Consider the following 18738-nt stretch of genomic DNA (forward strand, 5'->3'; position numbering starts at 1 on the left):
GAGGGGGCTCAGGTGTCTTATGAGGCCTCTATGCCCCCACAAGAGAATGTGAATGGATGGGCTGGGTATTGTGAGGGTCTGTCTCCTGTGGGTAGTCACGGCTATTCTGATTTCAAGACACCAGGCCTCTCCCCTCTACGCTGCCCCACCTACCCCATTGCAGGGTGTGTGTGGGGGGGTGGAACTCTTGGGAATTTCCCACTTGGTGGAACTCTGCTGATGAGGGCTGCCTCCACCCCGCACCCAGATTCTGCCTTGTCCAGGGTCTCATGTGACTCACTGACTGCCCCCACCCCCACCCCTACCCTCAGGGCTCTTTGGAACCTCCCTCTGGACTCACCAGCTCTCTCCATGGCCAATGTGCTGATGTCTGTCATCTGCTCACACTCAGCTCTCCTCTCAAGGGCCTGACTCTTTCCTTTTCTCCTACCCTCACCCCCACCCCCCCCCCACCCCTGCGTTTCCTGAGCAGCGGTGCTCTTGCGACGGAAGGGATTTAATGTTGTGCTTCCTAGCCACTGTTACCCCCTTATTCTACTCCCCAGGATTGACTTGCCCACTTCAATGATGGTCTGTATGCTATATTTCAGTTTTCAGTAGATCTAGCAATTGTAAGTTCTTGCTCATATTGAACTTACTTTTTGTTGTTGTTGTTGAAGGACAGGGACTTGCTATTTAGCTTACGCTGGCCTCAAACTAATGGCAATCCTGCCTCAAAAAGCTTTTAAAAAGCTATTTATTTGTTTATTCTCAAGGCCCAGGCTAGCCTTGAACTTGATGTCTAGCTGAAGATAGCCTGGTGCTCTGGATCCCTGACCTCCAACTGCAGAGTACTGGCATTACGGGTGTATCCACCATGACCGACTGTAGTGGTTTATTCTTTCATGTTCATGTTTTTGAGGGGTAGCTCCCACTTGGGTCTCTGGAAATCCAGTAGGACCTTGACGTCTTGTTGCTCAATGCCGTCCTCCAGGCAAGCCGCCTGCTTGCTCATCACTCTTTCTTGGGGCTGCTTTTCCCAAATGTCTTGTGAGTCTTGAGGGTTCTTTTGTGTTCTACAAAGGTAACACTAGACTGCCTGGTTTCAGGGGTGCTCTGGGTTTCCTCCATGAGCGTGTAGTCCCTGTTTCCTGGATGGGATCGCTGCCTCCTTGTGTGGGGAGCTAGCTACTGTCTCTACAGGCTGTGTGCTGTGCAGAGGTGAAGGAGGAGGACCTTAAAGGACCAAAGCTCCACACCCCGAAGCACACACCTAAGAAAAGGGCAGCTAGGTGTTCTGGCTGCTCTGTATGGCTCACCAGGTTTCCACTGTTGCTAAGATCGCTCAGGTTCTAAGTCCTACCTTCCTTGTTGCTATTTTGTTGAGATAGCATCTCAGTCTGCAGCTTAAGCTGGAACTTAACTATGTGGCCCAGCCTGGCCTCTGATTCATAGCAGTTCTGCCTGCCTCATGCTAGGATTACAGGAGAGAGACACTATATAAGTCATATTTTTTTACTCCAAAGAAACCTTTTTAGTTTTTTTGGTTTGTTTGTTTGTTTTTGGGTTTTTTCTTTTGCAATTATTTTTCTAACATCTCTCTAGAGTCCTGTTTTATTTTTACCAACTGCTTCCTAGACCTGCAGTACCACTTCTATTCTGAGATTTATTGTCATGAAATTCTTCTCGTGTTTTTTGATTTCCAGTGTCTTTTTTTTCCCTAGAAGACACATTTAAATAACTCTGAGAATTTATGGATACTAAAACTTTTAGGTCCTTGTATGCATAAAATATCCTAATTTTGCAACTATAATTGAATGATAGTTTAGTTGGGTATAAAGTTCTGACTTCCTGGTCTAAGAATTCAGCTCAGTGGTAGAGCAGTTGCTTATCATGTGTGAAACCTGGAGTTCCATCCATCACCCCCATCTGAGAGAGAGAGAGAGAGAGAGAGAGAGAGGAGAGAGAGAGAGAGAGAGACAGACAGACAGAGAAAGACAGAGACAGAGACAGAGACAGAGACAGAGAGACAGAATATACATGTTTACATGTGACGGCCAGATGCTGACATTGGGTGTCTTCCTGAACTGTTCTCATTATTATTTCCTTTTTATTTTTTGAGGTGGGGTCTCTGAATCACTGATGTGGCTAGGCCAAATGGCTACTGAGCACCAGGACTTGACCTGTCTGCCTGCCCAGTCCTGGGATTACTGATGTACATCATCAAACCTGGCCTTTAAAAATTGATTTTATAAGTATGTATGTATATGTGCCACATGTATGCAGTACCCACAGAGGCCATGTACTGGCTAGTTTTGTGTCAACTTGACACAGCTGGAGTTATCATAGAGAAAGGAGCTTCAGTTGAGGAAATGCCTACGTGAGATCCAACTGTAAGGCATTTTCTCAATTAGTGATCAAGGGGGAAAGGCCCCTTGTGGGTGGGACCATCCCTGGGCTGGTAGTCTTGGGTTCAATAAGAGAGCAGGCTGAGCAAGCCAGGGGAAGCAAGCCAGTAAAGAACATCCCTCCATGGCCTCTGCATCAGCTCCTGCTCCCTGACCTGCTTGAGTTCCAGTCCTGACTCTGAATAAACCCTTTCCTCCCCAATTGCTTCTTGGTCATGATGTTTGTGCAGGAATAGAAACCCTGATTAAGCCAGGCCAGAAGAGGGCGATGGGCTTTTCTGGAACTTGACTTGGAGGCAGTTGTAAGCCATCTGACATGAGTGTTGTACCTGAACTGCTGTATTCTGGAAGAGCAACCAGGGCTCTTAATTTTTAAGCTGTCTCTTCAGCCTCACACCTGTCTTAATGTGGGTGTTAGAAGCTCAAACACAGGTCCTTCCTTGTGGTTGAGTGGCAAGCGTCCTGCTTCCTCTCTGCTTTCTGGTCCACAAAGACATAAACAAACTGTTGATTCCAGCTCCTGTTACCATGGAGACCCTCTCTCCCATGCCCCCCTTGCCATGGTGGCCTATATCCCTCAAACTGTGAGTCAAAACAAATCTTTCAGTTTCTTCTGGTCAAGTTCTTGGTCACAGCAACGATAAAAGTCACCAATACTTTAGTGTAATCTGCCTCCTTCAGTCTCATTTTGTTCAGGACTTTTTATATTTATTTTGTGTTTTTGCCTGCACATGCCTATGCACTGTGTGCATGTAGAACCCTTGATGGCCAGAAGAGGGTGTGAACCTCTGGAACTGGTTGCAAACAGCTATGAGATCTGGGAATGAAACCCTTTGCTCTTAACACCAGGCCACCTCTCCAACCCATAAATTTCTATTATTATTTTATTACCATAAGGGAAAATGTGAATGGCCAGCTAGCTCTGTGTGCCCTTGTGGCTGGCTTCATTCTCCTCCCTGGCTTATGTCCCATCCTTCCCCAGCGCTGCCAACTGTCCGGTACCCCTCTGTCCTTCCACCGCATGGGAACACTACTCATCTTTCATACTAATGAAGACCGCTCAGTAAGGGTCACCCCTTGGCTGACAAAACCTGTCAGTTAGCTCTCCATCTCTCCCTAGACTACGTCTTCCCAGACCTGACTGAGAAGGTGGCATCCATGGAAGACCCAGGCCAGGCTCCGGACCTGCCAAACCTCCCCTCCATCCTGCCCAAGATGGATCTTGCTGAGCCTCCCTGGCATATGCCTCTGGAGGAGGAGGAAGAGGAGGAAGAGGAGGAGGAGGAAAGGGAAGAAGAGGAGAGGGAGAAGGAAGAAGCAGAGGAGGAGGAGGAAGAAGAGGAAGAGCTGCTCCCTGTGAGCGGGTCCCCAGGAGCCACCACACAGGCCCATGCCCCTTCACCTAGCACCAGCAGCAGCACCAGCAGCCAGAGTCCTGGGGCTACCCGACACAGGCAGGAGGATTCTGGAGACCAGGCCACATCAGGCATGGAAGTGGAGAGCAGTGTGAAACCCACCTTGTCAGTGCCCTCAGTCACCCCAAGTACAGTGGCCCCGGGGGTTCAGAACTATAGCCAGGAGTCTGGGGGCACTGAGTGGCCAACTGGGGGGCTGGGGGTCCAGTCTGAAGTTCCCCAGGGAGCTGGTGAGGGGGCCACAGTGGGAGCAGCTGACTTCGATGGCCAGCAGGGGGCACTGCCGTCCTCTTCACTCCCACAAACAGTGCCTCCAAGTGGGACTGAGGTCCCCAGTGAGGGTCCCCTTTACCCCAGAATCCCAGACTCTCTCCCACCTGGACCCCAAGACATGGAGTCAACCCCTTCCTCTGCTACCTGGGGACAAGAAGGTCTCAGTGAGCAGCCCCTGGAGGGTCAGGCAGCTGAAGCTCACTCACTAACACCGTGGGACTCTACTCAGGTAAGACAGAGAGAGGTGCAGACTACCCTCAGTGCCTGAATACCTGCTGTTCCCTGGGTCCTCGGGGTGTCAGCAGCAGTGCACTGTGATGGGGGCTTACCACACTTTTCCCACCCCACCTGTCCACACCCATGTGCCTAAGTCATTGTTCATACGCACAGGCCTCAGGAGGAAGGGACACGGTGTTCACAGTGCATAGGGCCAAGGCAAAGCCTCAGGATGGGCCAGGCCTCTCACTTCCTCTGTGACACTGTTTAGCCTTATGCACGCAGGGTGGGGACCTGACATTGCAGCTCGGGAGGATGTGGTGGTCTTCAGCTCCCAGGGGCTCAAGCTCTCCAGAGGTCTCTCCTAAGGCCTGTGTGCCCTGCTTGCTTCCTCTCACACAGGTGATCTGCAAGGATTGGAGCAACCTGGCCGGGAAGAGCTACATCATCCTGAACATGACAGAGAACATAGACTGTGTGAGTGCTGAGGAAGGGCCACACGGCAGAGGGAGGTGCTGCAGTGGGGGCCCTGCCAAAGAGGCCAGCCCAGTCCAGGGCTGAAGCAGCACCTACCACTTAGGGAAAGCCAAAAATAGCTCTTTCCTACTTAAAACTCTAGGACTCGTCCCCCCTTTGCTTTCTGTAATTTTGTATTTTGTTTTTTCGTTTTATCCCAGGCTGACCTCAAACATAGTATGTAGCCAAGGATGGTTTTGAACTCCTGAACCTCCTGCCTGGTTTTATTCAGTGTCGAGCATCAGACTCGGGGGCTCACGCATGCTAGGGCAGCACTTTACCAACCGAGCTGCACCCCCGGCTCCCTCTTATTCCCACTTAAAGGAACTTGTTTGTTCCTGTGAGCTACATGCTTCTGGTGATGATACTGAGGCCTGTTTTGTTGTCCTTAGCATTTTGTTGAGAAAGGATCTTGCTATATTGGCCAGGATGGCTTGGAATTTCTGGGTTCAATCAAAACTCCTGTACCCACCTTCCAAGTACTGGGACAGTCAAGCACCGTTGTTGCCCAACAGTAACTTTTTATGTTGTATTTATGCTGGGGTGTAGTGACATGTGCCTGCAACCCCAACATGGTGGCAGCTGAGACAGGAATCAGGGTTCAGAGCCAGGTTGGGCCACACAGATGCTATCCCACAAAGGATGTCCCCCATCCTAGCTGCTTTATCATCTTGCCTTAGGCTTTTTAGAAGCAACATCTGTTAGTGTTTGTTCATAGCTCTCTAAGAGATATCAAAAGGCTAATGGGAAAGCTCTGTGTGTGTGTGTGTGTGTCTGAGAGACAAAGACAGAGACAGAGATACTCAGAGCCTTATATAGGTCATGTGCTAGGCCATCAATCACAAGAATGCCACATCTGAGCCTCCTCCATGTGACTGACATGGTGTCCTCGTCTTATTCTGTGTCTGTGATAAAACATTGACAGAAAGCAACTTGAAGAAGAACAGCCATTTGGCTTACACTTTCAGGTCATGGTCTGTCACTGGGGGAAGTCAGGGCATGATGAAAAACAGAACCCATATGAATGAGTACTGCCTGCTGGCCTGCCCTCAGGGTCACACTTAGCCTTTTCATACAGTCCAGGAACATCTGCCCAGGGAAAGGTGCAGGCCACAGCGGCTGGGCCCTCCTGCATCAATTAATAAGGTAACCCCTCACAGGCATGTCTAGGAAACAACCTGTTCAGGAAATTCCTCAACTGAGTCTCCTCCTCTCAGATGCCCTAGGTTTTATCAAGCTGACAGTTAAAGCTAGCCTATGACTGTGGCTCCTGACATTAGGTCCTTCCTCCTGGGGTGACTAGACTGTTCTAAAAGTAGGAAGAATTGTCTGTGTTCTGGAAGCCAAGGCAGGGGAGAGGTTGGGTGTCTATAATTAATGTGCTTGCATGAACACTGGTACTCAAGACATCTTCATGATCACAGGCACTCAGTTTTACTCTTGAAAACGTGAGCTTCCAGGGCTACGGTGTGGCTCTGTGGTGCTGCTCAGCACAGTTTTGGGTTCATACCCAGCATGTCGGGGTAGAAAGTAAATCAGAGGAGAGAAGATGTCCCATCTTCTCCAGGCAGAGAGTGAGTTTGCTATTGGTGTATCCTTTCCCGAGCGCTGTATGTAGACTTCTTGTCTCCCATCCAGCGGTCCATTGTTTCCTTTCTGACTTATGTTTGAAGAGAATGGAACACTGTGCATTGAAGGTGATGGGCCACGCAGAGCCCTCATCGTCAGGTAATAAAGAATAGGGAGGAATGTGCCACGGCCCCCAGAGACGCTTTACACGATGCAGCTACAGTTTTAGAACTTTGCACTTGAGATCGCCAAGAGTAGTGTCGGCTAGCCAGCTTCTCCTGTTTTCTTTTTTTTTTTCTTTTTTTTTTTTTTTGGTTTTTCGAGACAGGGTTTCTCTGTGTAGCCTTGGCTGTCCTGGCACTCACTTTGTAGACCAGGCTGGCCTCGAACTCAGAAATCCGCCTGCCTCTGCCTCCCAAGTGCTGGGATTAAAGGCGTGCGCCACCACGCCCGGCCTCCTGTTTTCTATCTAGGATAGAGGAGACAGGAAGGGAGCCGGCAGAGATCAGCAGGCACAGACACAGAGTGATAAAGTAGCAAATGCCAATCTGGCCTTGGAGTCTAGAAGCCAGGAGCATCTTTGCCCCAGGATGAGGGATCCCATCCTTTCCCTGGAACAAGGTGGCTGTCAGGGAGAGCTGAAGAGCTCTGGCCTTTGTGTTAGTGCAAGAGGGCTGGATTACCAGCAGGGCTGACCCCGAAGAAGTGACTGAATGAGTTTGAGATGGTAGGTAGCCTACATCTCAGATGGGGAAACTGAGGCTCAGAATGTTGCTGGAGGTCAGAGCTAAGAAATGACAGGACTTGAACTGTGGTGCATTTAGTTCCAAAGTCAGTGCTTTCCCTGTCCAGCTAACTCTGAGTCTGGGAGACTTCGCTATACAGGGAAGGATGTCATACATGTGGCAGAGCAGCAGGCAGGTAGAAGACCGCCCTGTCCTCACATCAGTAACAACGCTGACCACTTGACCCTGGGATTTGAATGTTTGGGACAGAACTGCTGACCGGGAAGCTAGAGTGTCTAGACTTGAGCGGCACCTGGCTTTTGCTATGGTCACAAGGAGCAAGCCCACCATAAAAGTCAGCTTGGTGGATTTCAGGTTGGCACAACCACCAAGGTGGGGGGGGATAGGTCCTTATCCTAGGTAGGAACGCAACAAGAGTAGCAGTTCATCTCTGCCTCGGGGGTCACAGGAGGGCATTGGGCTTGCACCCACGGTGGCCTGTTGACGTGTCTGGAGAGCTGGGCATGCAGGAGAGGGATCTGGTGGGACTCGTCTGGTGGCAGCAGCCTGGTCTCTCTCTGCCACAGAGTTCCTGTGGAGGGCTGCGTTTGTTTTCTTGTTACATTCTGTAATTATACTTGACATGATCATCCAAACAGTGGGGTAGAGTCTGGGGGGAAAGAAGCCACCTCACCCTACACCCACCCTACCCCACCCCACTCCCTTGGCGAGTTCCAGGGTACTCTGAGTCATCTCTATGGGTTTTTCAAGTCCCTTGCTGTACGGGCATTCCCACCGCTCCCCTGAGGCTCAGTGACATGGTGGAATGACCAGCAGAGGAGCCTGCTGTTTTCAGCCTCCCTGCTCTCTGGTGGCCATGGGGACTTAATGCTGTTGTTTCCAGCGCTGGATACTTGCCCCATGACAAGGATGGACAGATCCATGTCCCCTCTACCCGACTGACTTTGGGGCGGCTCATACCTTTACCACGGTATTTAAAGATGGAAGTGAACCAGCAAGCTATATCTGCCTGGGCCCTGCTCTCAGCTGGGCCCAGGGCCGACCAGGCTGGCCAGAGGGCCATCTAGGCCTTTGGGATCTGGGATGAAAGCTACCACCCAACCTTAAGCTTGGCTCCTCTGAATCCCTAGGAAGTATTTCGGCGGCACCGGGGACTACGGCTATTAGCCCTGGTGGAGGAGGTACTGCCACGCCACCGCAGTGGCCATCGTGGGGACTGGCATATCTCTCTGAGCAAGCCCAGTGAGAAAGAGCAACACCTGCTGATGACCCTTGTAGGAGAGCAGGGTGAGCAGACCGGGGAGGTGTCCTGCCACAGGCCTGCAATGGAGGCTCAGGAAAGAACAGGGAGGGCTGTGAAGCTAGGAGACCCAACAGGCATTCTACTGCAGGGCTCTGGGTGGAGTGATACCTGGTTCTGGGGATGAGGAGACAGGTATGGCCATCACACTCTATGAGAGCAGGACCCTTGGGCTGCAGAGGTGACTTCTAGAATCATGCCTTTCATAGTTTCCCAGGGGGTCAACTCAATGGGAAGCAGGCCAGCAAGGGACATACATGGGCCCTGAGGTTCCCACAAGGGCAGCAGAGGCAGCTCAGGCATTCTGCCATAGGAGAAGGGTTGGGTGGTGTGGAGACACCTCAGGGTGCTGTGGTGATGATGGCGTTTTTCCTCCAGGCGTGGTACCCACTCAAGATGTCCTTTCCATGCTCAGTGGCATCCGCAGGAGTCTGGAGGAGGTAAGTGTGTAGGGACTTGACCTGGCAGCCACTGCAGCATCTTCTACCATTCTTTTTTTTTTTTTTTTTTGGTTTTTCGAGACAGGGTTTTTCTGTATAGCCCTGGCTGTCCTGGAACTCACTTTGTAGACCAGGCTGGCCTCGAACTCAGAAATCCGCCTGCCTCTGCCTCCCGAGTGCTGGGATTAAAGGCGTGCGCCACCACGCCCGGCTATCTTCTACCATTCTTGACTCTCAAAAAGTGCCTGGAAGAATTTACCGCCTGTTCCAGAACAGGGGTGTGTCTCAGGGCTCTGACCATCCCAAGACCCAAAGAACAGGTGCAGGTTACCACCCGAGCAAAAGGACTGCACACCCCCAGGCCACAGTGAGCGATCGACCATCAAAGAGGGGATTAAGTAGGAATGGTATCTGAAGTGTCATGAAGAACACGGTGGGGGGGGGGGCAAGGTAGGCTCCGCCCCTACCAATGCTTCTCCAGGGGGAATCTGAGGTGTGGGGGGGATGCAGGAACTGGAAACAGCCCTCTATAGTTAGAGGTAGCACTGATCAGATGTGGTGGTCTGGCCCCTGCTGGGCTATGGAACACAAAGCTGGGGGTCTAGATAGCCCAGAGCTACCAGGGGCCTTGCCTGAGTGACTCCCAAAGCTCACATGGTGGAACTTTAGATCCCCAGCAGGAGCCAGAACACCACAGCCATCTCTAACTGTGGAGGGTTGTTTTCAGATCCTGACATCCCCCACCCCTCAGGTTCCCCTGCAGAAGCATTGGTAGGGGCGGGGCCTATCTTGTTCCCCCTCCTCCAGGTTCTTCGTGACCTCCAAATCTGGGCTCAGGAACACAGATGGACAGAGGGCACCTGCAAGGGTTCCACACAATGCAGGGAGGAGCTGGAGCCCAGCCCCTGCTTCAGAGCTCACTGATGGCACTCACCTTCCTCGGCTCCCTCCCTTCACCTGAGGCTGGACTGTAGGGAGCTTTCCCATTGGGAGGGAATCCAAGCCAGCCAGAGCAGCCTGTGATCTTACCACTGGGAAAGGGAAGAAGCTGGAGACCCCAGCTGTGGGCTGCAGTTGGCATCCCCACAGAGGTTCCAGGGTTGCGGGGCCTAGCATGGATGGCTAGGGTGACATTACCTTACCCCTAAAGATGAAGCTTGCTTCAGGCCTCTGACTTTGGTGAACTCAAGTCTCCCAGATGTCATGTTGCTTTGCGAAACTGATGGGGACAGGTGTGGGGCCCCATCTATTTGGGCCGTGACTGTCATCACGTCTCAGTGATGTTCAGGGCTAGAGCTGGTGCATTCAAAGTTGGGTTGGTGTAGAAACACAGTGAGGAAGTGAAGGGGCCAAGAATGTGGCCCCTGGGAGAGGCTTGGAAGTGTTCTTGGATGAACCAGTAGGGACAGAATGGTATGCCCCTCTATGCAGGTCCAGGCCCCAGGGCTGTCAGGGGCTCTAACTCACCCTTGGAATGTTAGCTCTTAGGACTTTCCTGATGCCTGGTCCCATACCCCCACCCTCAGATTGGCATCCAGAACTACTCCACCACCAGCAGCTGCCAGGCACGGGCCACCCAGGTGCGCAGTGACTACGGGACGCTCTTTGTAGTGCTGGTGATCATTGGTGTCATCTGCTTCATCATCATTGTGCTTGGCCTACTCTACAATTGTTGGCAGCGCCGGATGCCCAAGCTCAAACACGTGGTGAGTAGGCCAGGGAGGGGTTAGGACTGTAGGGCAGAGTGTGGCTAGTATCAGCCAGTGCTACCCAACAGCCTCACCTAGAAACCTGTACCAACTCAGTTGTGCTCAGTGCTTCCATCTACCTCTCTGAGCCTGGTCTTTGAGGAGATACACAGTGAGGGGGAGTTAAGTCTCACCAAGGGATCCCTCTTCTCCACCTCTTCCTAATCCCAGTGCCCCATTCTGCAAGGCTTGAGAGCAGCTGCTCCCCTCCAGTCCTAGAAGCCAAAGGTTCCTCCTGCAACCTGCACAAGAGAAAGGGGGCAGGCCCTGCTCATTCTGCCCTAGCTCCGTGCTTTGAGTTTCGGGCTGTCTCGTGTATAATGCGCTGTTGGAAGGGATCAGGTGACATCAAGGGGGTCACAGGGTTTACCTGCAGAGGTTTAGGTTTGAGCTGCAGGCACTTGTATCCTGGGCCCCAAGGGAGTACCCTGGGGGCTTGGCGTGGCCAACCACTGTGCGCGCCTAGCGCTCTCTCCTGCTGCTGCAGTCGCACGGTGAGGAGCTGCGCTTCGTGGAGAACGGCTGCCACGACAATCCCACGCTGGACGTGGCCAGCGACAGCCAGTCGGAGATGCAGGAGAAGCAGCCCAGCCTGAACGGTGGGGCCATCAACGGCCCGAGCAGCTGGAGCGCGCTCATGGGCAGCAAACGCGACCCTGAGGACTCGGACGTGTTCGAGGAGGACACTCACCTGTGAGCGCCGGGCCACGGGCGCGAGACTGCCCGACGCCACGGCCCCGCGCCCCTCCCGGCCCTCCACGCGGGCCACTATGCTTCCCCACCGCAGCAGGCGACCGCGGCGCAGCTCCCACCCCGCCCCGCCCGGCCCCGAGCGCTTGCCCGAGGCCAGCGCGCTCCCCGCGCCGGGACTCCATTAAAGCCGCTAAGATGCGCGGGCCGCTCCGCCTCCATGTCTGTTTTTTTTTTTTTTTTCTTTTTTTGCCTCCCGAGGGCCGCACTCCCGGGAGTGGGTGGGATGGGCCTGGAGGAGTAGGTGGGGCAAGGGAGGCTGGCTGGGCGGGGCCAAGGACGGGTGGGCTGGGAATTCCATGGAGTTTGTGGGCGTAGTTAGGGATATGTGGGCGGAGTGTAGGGAGTATACGGTCATCTGGGTGGAATCCAGGCCGGGTGGGCTGAGCCTGAAGTAGGCAGGGAAAGGTCCTGGTGGGAGAGGCCTCGGCCTGATGGGCGGGACCTGAACCGAGCAAAACTCAGGACTGACAAGCGTTCTAAGCCTGTGGGAGGTGCTGTTTTCAGAACGGATCCCAAGTAATGTGGGTGGGGCCTGCAGCGAACTGCTCTTCCGGTGAAGCTCTTCTGAGGGGGCGGGGTCTTGGTAGTGAGCTATTCTTCGGGCGAGTGGGCGGAACCTGGGGGGAATTGAGTTGTCCTCTAGACGGGTGGGCGGGGTGAAGGCTAGAAGTCCCCAGAGGCTAAGTGGGCGTGGTTAAGGCTACTGGGTGCGGCCTTGGGGAGCGGCCTTCTGGATGAGAGGGCGGGGTTTGGGCCGGACGGTCCTCCGGGCGGCAGGCGCCGCTGCGGAGTCGCAGGCCGGCATAGCTAGGCCGTGCCCCGAGGGGCGGGGCGGTGAGTGTTTACATCCGGCCGGGCACAGACGACTCCCGAGCTCACTCGGCCGGGGGTCCAGCCTCTTTCGCCATGGACACCAGCGACCTGTTTGCCAGCTGCAGGAAGGGGGACGTGGGCCGTGTGCGGTGAGGACCTGAAGTGCAGGAGGCGGGCAGGCGTCCGCAGGGCTTATCGGACACGGGTGTGGGGTTGGGCGCCGTGGGGCTCCCGAAGCTGACCGAGTCAGGGAGATCGGGCTCTAGGTCCCTTATTTAGCTCGGTGCAGGGAAACGACTTCTCTCCGTGGAGGTTCCAAGAGACGCAGGCGCTGCTGGTGCAGCCAGTTACGAGCCTGGCGCCGAGACCGTGGTTTCCGTGGTCAGGCAGGGAAGAGAAGGATCCTGACCCTTTTCTTTGATAGACTCCTTTCTCCCATGGCCCTTCCTTCCAAGTCCCCTGGGCCTCAACAGAAGTGACCAAGCTGCAGCTCTCTCCGACACCAGATGCCACCTCAGAGTTAATGATTCGTCCCTCAATTTGAGTGCAGCTCTGAGAGTCCAGGTCTTGCCCTGATAGCCTCCTTGGACTGCCATGTCCCAGTGATCGCTTTCTGGTTCATGACCTCTTCTCATCAACATTTTATCAATTGTTATTTCCACTTCTTCCATAGATCTGTTCTGTTCCCCCACCCACGCCCCCAGTGCCTGCATCAGCTTTCTTCTGACTTCCCTGCCATTGGCTCCCCAGGCTGAATTAGGGGCCCCACCACCTTCTCTCTCCCAGATATTAAAAGACCAAATTCTCAGCCTTCTGAACCTGGGGCTTGACCTCTGTCCATGAAGCCATCACCCAACTCGCAGTTGCAGACCCTTGAAGACCTGTGTAGTCCCAGACCTTGCCCTTCTCAGAGGCATTCCCTAGCCCAGAGAGATGTGGGATGTGGCCTCCTTCCCCTTCCTGGTTGTCTCTCTCCCAGATGAGAAGCAATTCTGACCCAGGCTTTGAACTTCCTGCCCAGGTACCTGCTGGAGCAGCGAGACGTGGAGGTGAACGTGCGGGATAAGTGGGACAGCACCCCTTTGTGAGTGTGAGCGGTGGGGTAGCTGGGTGGGCAGGGTGGGCCTACCCTACTGACAGCTTCCCCCTTTCCTAGGTACTATGCCTGCCTCTGTGGGCATGAGGAGTTGGTGCGCTACCTGTTGGCTAATGGTGAGAGAGGGTCAGGGTCTGCCTGTAAGCTCTGAGACCTTGCTCCATGTTTGTATGCACCCTTGATTTCTTGTTAACTCCCTAAAGTCAACACATAGTACTCTCTAACTCTATCCACTTTCTCATGTTACCCTTGACACCCAGGCCAGTTCTGGGGCTGTCTCCTGTACTGTACCACCATTGGTCTGCTAAACTGACTCTCTGATCTCCATATTTGCAGGCAGGAGGATCTTTCCACAGCAAAGCTGATGGGAGTGTTGGGGATAAAAGCACGTGGGCATGGTGACCCACACCAGCAATTAAATTATTTTGAGAGAGAAAAGTCGAGACAGGGATTATCTTAAGTTCAAAGCTAGTCAGGGCTACATTGTGAGACCCACTCTGACCTCCTCTCGCTTTGCCTTCCTTGGGTCTCCCACCTGCTGGCTGCCCCACTAGACCTACCCATCTCCTACCTCAGGGTCTTCTCAGTTGCAGTACTTCCTGCTTAGACTGGAGTTTCTTCCTAGATCTGTGCATCTCCCGCTTCTTTCAAGTCCCTGTACTTAGCCACCGTACTTCACAGTCTCCCCACATGGCTGCCACTGCCATAGTCTCCCTTGGTTCTGTTTTGTAATAATGCCGGCTGTCATATAATAAACTACGCATGTGCTCCACTAGGTTCAGTTGGGGCAGGGATCTGCTAGTCACCAAGATGGCTATTTACAGGGCCAGCCCCTCAGTCTGGCCTTAACTGCATATAGTCCCATATTTACATGTGTATTCATGAGTATGCCTACATCTAAGTGCACAGATTGTATGCTCTGGCCTTCCCAAGGACTGAAGGGTTGCCTGGACCTCTGTGGCAAGGAAGGGCCTCTGTGGAGCTGGGGAGGCCAGAGATCTCCCCAGACTAGGTGTTCTCTTGACTCTGACTGATGAGCATTGCTTCATAGGAGCCCGCTGTGAGGCCAACACCTTTGATGGAGAGCGGTGTCTCTACGGAGCGCTAAGTGACCCTATTCGCCGTGCACTAAGAGACTACAAACAGGTCACTGCGTCCTGCAGGAGGCGGGATTATTATGACGATTTCCTGCAGCGGTGAGCTGGGGGTGGAGCTTGCAGCACTGCTGGGGTTGCTGGGCACTCTCAGTGGGTTCTGGTGGGTGGGTTTGCTGAGTGGTCTTGGTGCACCAGCAGTTGTCAGGATGATGCAACCTTTCCTGGCTTTTCCCAGGCTTCTGGAACAGGGCATCCACAGCGATGTGGTCTTTGTGGTACACGGAAAGCCGTTCCGGGCCCATCGCTGTATCCTCGGTGCTCGCAGTACCTACTTCGCCAACATGCTGGACACCAAGTGGAAGGGCAAGAGCGTCGTGGTTCTCAGGCACCCCCTGGTGTGTCCATCTGCCTTGGGAGAGAGTGCCAGCTTCTGGGAGAACAGATAGTTCATACTTGGTGGTAGTCTCTGACCTTCCCTTTCTACTCTGCCTGCAGATCAACCCGGTGGCCTTTGGGGCTCTACTGCAGTACCTGTATACAGGTGACTGACCGACCCCGTGGGCTGGGACAGCAGCACACCCAGGGTGGCCCAGAGCTGATGTCACCTTTGGGGAGGAGGAGTGTGCCCAGCATGACTTAACCTGTTTGGAGAGGACAGGTCCCATCTACAAATTGAGCAGGTCTTAGGTCCTTCCGGTTGAGAAAACCAAGGTATTGAGTAGGAGTCACTCTCAGGTCCTGACTCAGCCTCCTCAATATCCCAGGCCGCTTGGACATCGGTGTGGAGCACGTGAGTGACTGTGAGCGCCTGGCCAAGCAGTGCCAGCTGTGGGACCTGCTGGATGACCTGGAGGCTAAGTGCGAGAAGGTGTCTGAATTTGGTGTGTACAGGGTCTCAGTCCAAGGTCTTGGGTTACCGCCTGCAGCTCTGGTCCACCTCTCTAAGTCCCTGCCGTCTTCTCCCCCAGTGGCTTCCAAGCCTGGCACGTGTGTGAAGGTGCTGACTATTGAACCTCCTCCAGCAGATCCCCGGTTACGGGCAGATATGGCCCTGCTAGCTGACTGTGCCCTGCCATCTGAGCTGCGGGTACTGAAGGGCATGCCGGCCTGGTGGGCATGATGGGTGTCTAGGGATGGGGCTGTGAGGGGCAGGTTCCACAGAGCTGGGTTCCCTTCCTAGGCCAACCTAGAATCTACTTCCCTTTCGTGAACGGCTTTGCTCTGAGTGGTCTCTTTCCTATACCAGGGTGACCTTGGAGAGCTGCCCTTCCCATGTCCCGATGGCTTCAGCAGCTGCCCCGATATCTGCTTCCGAGTGGCTGACTCCAGCTTCCTCTGCCACAAGGTACCTGTCCCACCCCTGGCCGCGCTGCTCAAGCCCTGGGCTGGCCCCCTGGAGCAGATTTGAGCCCTGGTCTTTTGTGACCTTGCTTCCTCAGGCTTTCTTCTGTGGCCGCAGTGACTACTTCCGGGCCCTTCTGGATGACCACTTTCAAGAGAGTGAGGAGCCCGCAGCCTCTGGAGATCCCCCAGTTGTCACCCTGCATGACATCTCCCCGGACATCTTCATTCACGTGTTGTACTACGTATATAGTGACCACACCGAGGTGAAGTGTGGCGCCCAGCGGGAGGGCAGTGGTGAACGAGCCCTGGGCTGTCTGCCGTAGGGTTGTCACAGTTCTTGGGTCATTCCTGCACTTAGCTGTCCCAGAGTTCCTGAGCCAGGCCTGTGGGTGACTTTAGACAGTGCCAAAGGTTCCCTCTGTTGGTATGTGTTCATGGCAGTGCAGCAGGGCACTATACAGGAGAGAAGTGTGTTTTCCATTGGGTCTGAGGGGTGAGGTGGCTTGCTGGGGTCCCAGGTGTCCCTTTGTCTGGTTTTTCCAGGGCATTGCCACAAATCTTCCCTAGGAAGGTAATGTTTTAAGGCTGGTGGCCATATGGTATCGTCAGGGCTGTTCAGTCTCCAGGAAAGGTCCTTGTAGAAATGGTGGCCCTGACCCCCAGGCTATAGCTCCCCCATCCTCTTTGTTCTCTGCTACTGAGATGGAACTACAGGAATCTGCGTCCCTACATCATTTTCTGGTGACCCCAGTCCTGGCCGTCCGACTCCCACTAACCCGCCCCCTCTGTATTAGGCTTTGTCACTAGCCTTCCTTCTGTCACTTCCCCTCACTTCCTTTCTCATGGCCTGCCACTCATTCTGAGGTTAAGTCTGAAATTCTGTGTCGCAAGCTCTCTCTGGAAGAAGCTTGGTACCCCAAGAACATTTTTAATAGCTCAGAGTGTGGATTGGCCTCTGAACATTGTTAAACAGTAGATTAGTCTCTTAGGAGCTGTGTGATCTTAGGCAAGTTACATCCCTACTCTGTGTTTCCGTATATCCCCCCAGAAAATGGAGAATAGTATGTTTCCTTGAGTCTTGACAATATGACAAAATGAACAAAGAATAGTTAGGTGGCAGAGTGACATCCAGAAGTGTGGTGGCATAGTCCCTCTATCTTTTTTTTTCCCCTCTGCTCAGTCCCTAGGCTACCCAAGGTCTGAAGCTGGACCCTTGACCTTAGCCAAGGCCTAGCAGTCTCCTCCTCAAACTTGTGTGGTCTTTCACAGTGGAAGGAGCCATTCCCAAGCTGTGGGCTGGAATAGAAACCTCCAGCTCACTTTACTTTCTTTCAAGTCTTCCAAGGCTGGCATGAATCCTCTACAGATGAGGGGACTGAGATACAGAGGTGAAGGGACTTGCCTGGGACCCCACAGCTGGATGGGGAGAGCTTAGGTCTATGCCTGAGCCCACACTGCTTTTCCTGGAAAGGCCTGTAGCCCTAAGCACTGGACTGGGGCATGGAACCCCCCTCTCCTGAGCTGCTTCTGCCCCTTGCACCCCCAAAGACCTGGGCCAGGCTCCAGAGATGTGAGTCTCTTATATTTCCACCGGGGTTTCCTCCCTGGACCCTGGGAGCCCTTGATGATCCCTGGTGTCCTGTTGTCCCTTTTTGTGTCACAGCTGCCTCCTGAGTTGGCCTACGATGTTCTGAGTGTGGCTGACATGTACCTTCTGCCTGGCCTGAAGCGGCTGTGTGGCCGCAGCCTGGCCCAGCTGCTGGAGGAGGACAGTGTGGTGGGTGTTTGGCGCATAGCCAAGATGTTCCGGCTGGCCCGGCTGGAGGACCAGTGTACCGAGTATATGGCCAAGGTCATAGAGAAGGTGGGCAGGGGTGCAGAGAGGGGGAGCCTGAGAGGGTGGGATGAGCCCGCGCTGGGATGCAGCCTGTGCTGAGCCTGCTTCTCTGCAGCTGGTAGAGCGGGAGGATTTCGTGGAGGCCGTGCGGGAAGAGGCGGCAGCTGTAGCAGCCCGGCAGGAGACAGACTCCATCCCGCTCGTCGATGACATCCGCTTCCATGTGGCCAGCACGGTCCAGACCTACAGTGCCATTGAAGAGGCACAGCAGCGACTGCGGGCACTCGAGGACTTGCTCGTGTCCATTGGCTTGGACTGCTGAGCCCTTCCGTGGCCAGGGCAGCCATGGTGACAGGCATGCGCAGTGTGTGCACGCAGCAAAATGGCATTACAATGGGCAGAGGGGACTCACTGGGCTCCTGGGGACCTCACAGGATGTTCCTTGGGATGAGCCTCCTCCTCCAGTGCACAAGGAAGCCCCAAGATTTGGGGCAGGCACCACTCAGGGAAAACTGGGGTATGGTAGGCTTTGAACTTAGTCCCATCTCCCCCAGCGCCCTACCTGCTCCCTCCTGGTTCTCACCCAGCCCTGGCTTGCTTCAGCTATTTCCACATACAGGGCTGGACAGGACGTAGGGGGTGTGTGGCAATAAAGCTTGAATTCACTCTGGGGACCTGAGCCTGTTGTTGGGGTGCAGCTTGGGAGGGCAGGCTTTGGGGAGTGGAGCTGGTAAGGAGGGGAAGCTGGGGACTGTGGATAGGGGACGTGGGCATTCTTAGCGGGACACTTCATGGAGGGTGACCCAGAGGCTTGGAGAAGAGGTTCTCTGATCTGAGCCAGTAGGCCTGTATCCCTGCCACTTAACCATACCAGGTGACTCCATGGCCTAACTACAGAGACAGACAGAGGACTGTGGTATTCCCTGGATGCCTCAGGCCAGTGGACCACACCCCTCCCCCACACTCCAGTAGAACTTTGCTTTGTCCCCAGTGCTAGACAGCTGTCAGTCTACATGTTATCCTGCAGTGCCATAGATCTCCCCACTTTTGTGTTTGTCATGTCCCAGAACTTTCTAGATTATTTTCCTCTTCCTCACCAGTGCATTTCCATTTGTTTTGCTCTTGTGTGTTCGTCTTTTGGGGAAAGACTTGAAGCTGCCAGCTAGGATAGGTGGCCTCGAGTCGGGG

General features: G+C 54.0%; 2 protein-coding genes and 1 long non-coding RNA gene across 6 annotated transcripts in view; 2 read left to right on the forward strand and 1 right to left on the reverse strand.

Annotated features, from left to right (window-relative positions):
• Podxl2 (podocalyxin like 2) overlaps positions 1-11507 on the forward strand; it is a 33082-nt gene extending 21575 nt beyond the window's left edge. Inside the window, exons 3-8 of the mRNA XM_085840350.1 lie at positions 3508-4304; positions 4694-4768; positions 8253-8409; positions 8801-8862; positions 10389-10568; positions 11098-11507. Of these exons, the coding sequence (XP_085696476.1) occupies positions 3508-4304; positions 4694-4768; positions 8253-8409; positions 8801-8862; positions 10389-10568; positions 11098-11307 (1481 nt within the window). The 3' untranslated portion in view covers positions 11308-11507. The remainder of the gene's footprint in view (positions 1-3507; positions 4305-4693; positions 4769-8252; positions 8410-8800; positions 8863-10388; positions 10569-11097) is intronic.
• On the reverse strand, positions 9071-11103 carry LOC147003921 (uncharacterized). The gene is made up of 3 exons (XR_015047596.1): positions 10981-11103; positions 10745-10852; positions 9071-9107 (listed from the first exon to the last, which is right to left on the reverse strand). It is a non-coding gene; the product is annotated as an uncharacterized LOC147003921 (long non-coding RNA).
• Positions 11508-12140: 633 nt separating the features above from the next.
• Abtb1 (ankyrin repeat and BTB domain containing 1) lies at positions 12141-18224 on the forward strand. 4 transcript variants are annotated; one of them, XM_021165164.3, is made up of 12 exons: positions 12141-12325; positions 13198-13260; positions 13333-13388; positions 14324-14468; positions 14605-14764; positions 14865-14910; positions 15134-15250; positions 15338-15456; positions 15616-15714; positions 15809-15976; positions 17377-17577; positions 17666-18224. In XM_021165164.3, exons 1-12 carry the CDS (start codon positions 12270-12272, stop codon positions 17870-17872), a joined length of 1437 nt encoding a protein of 478 aa, XP_021020823.2. In that variant the 5' UTR covers positions 12141-12269; the 3' UTR covers positions 17873-18224. The 4 variants fall into 4 exon arrangements, with proteins under 4 accessions (XP_021020823.2, XP_085696478.1, XP_029334728.2 ...); XM_085840352.1 differs by having other exon boundaries at positions 12171-12325; positions 13156-13225; XM_029478868.2 differs by lacking the exon at positions 13333-13388 and having other exon boundaries at positions 12171-12325.
• The last annotated feature ends 514 nt before the right edge of the window (positions 18225-18738 follow it).

Source organism: Mus caroli, unplaced genomic scaffold (assembly GCF_978045245.1).
Source record: "Mus caroli unplaced genomic scaffold, Mus_caroli_1 scaffold_7, whole genome shotgun sequence".
NCBI lineage: Eukaryota > Metazoa > Chordata > Mammalia > Rodentia > Muridae > Mus > Mus caroli.

Bases quoted from the DNA above. Each gene is read 5' to 3' on its own strand.
- Abtb1 (XM_021165164.3), top strand. From the start codon at position 12,270: ATGGACACCAGCGACCTGTTTGCCAGCTGCAGGAAGGGGGACGTGGGC. The intron at 14,911-15,133 runs GTGACTGACCGA...TCAATATCCCAG, and splicing joins ACTGCAGTACCTGTATACAG to GCCGCTTGGACATCGGTGTG. The intron at 17,578-17,665 runs GTGGGCAGGGGT...GCTTCTCTGCAG, and splicing joins TGGCCAAGGTCATAGAGAAG to CTGGTAGAGCGGGAGGATTT.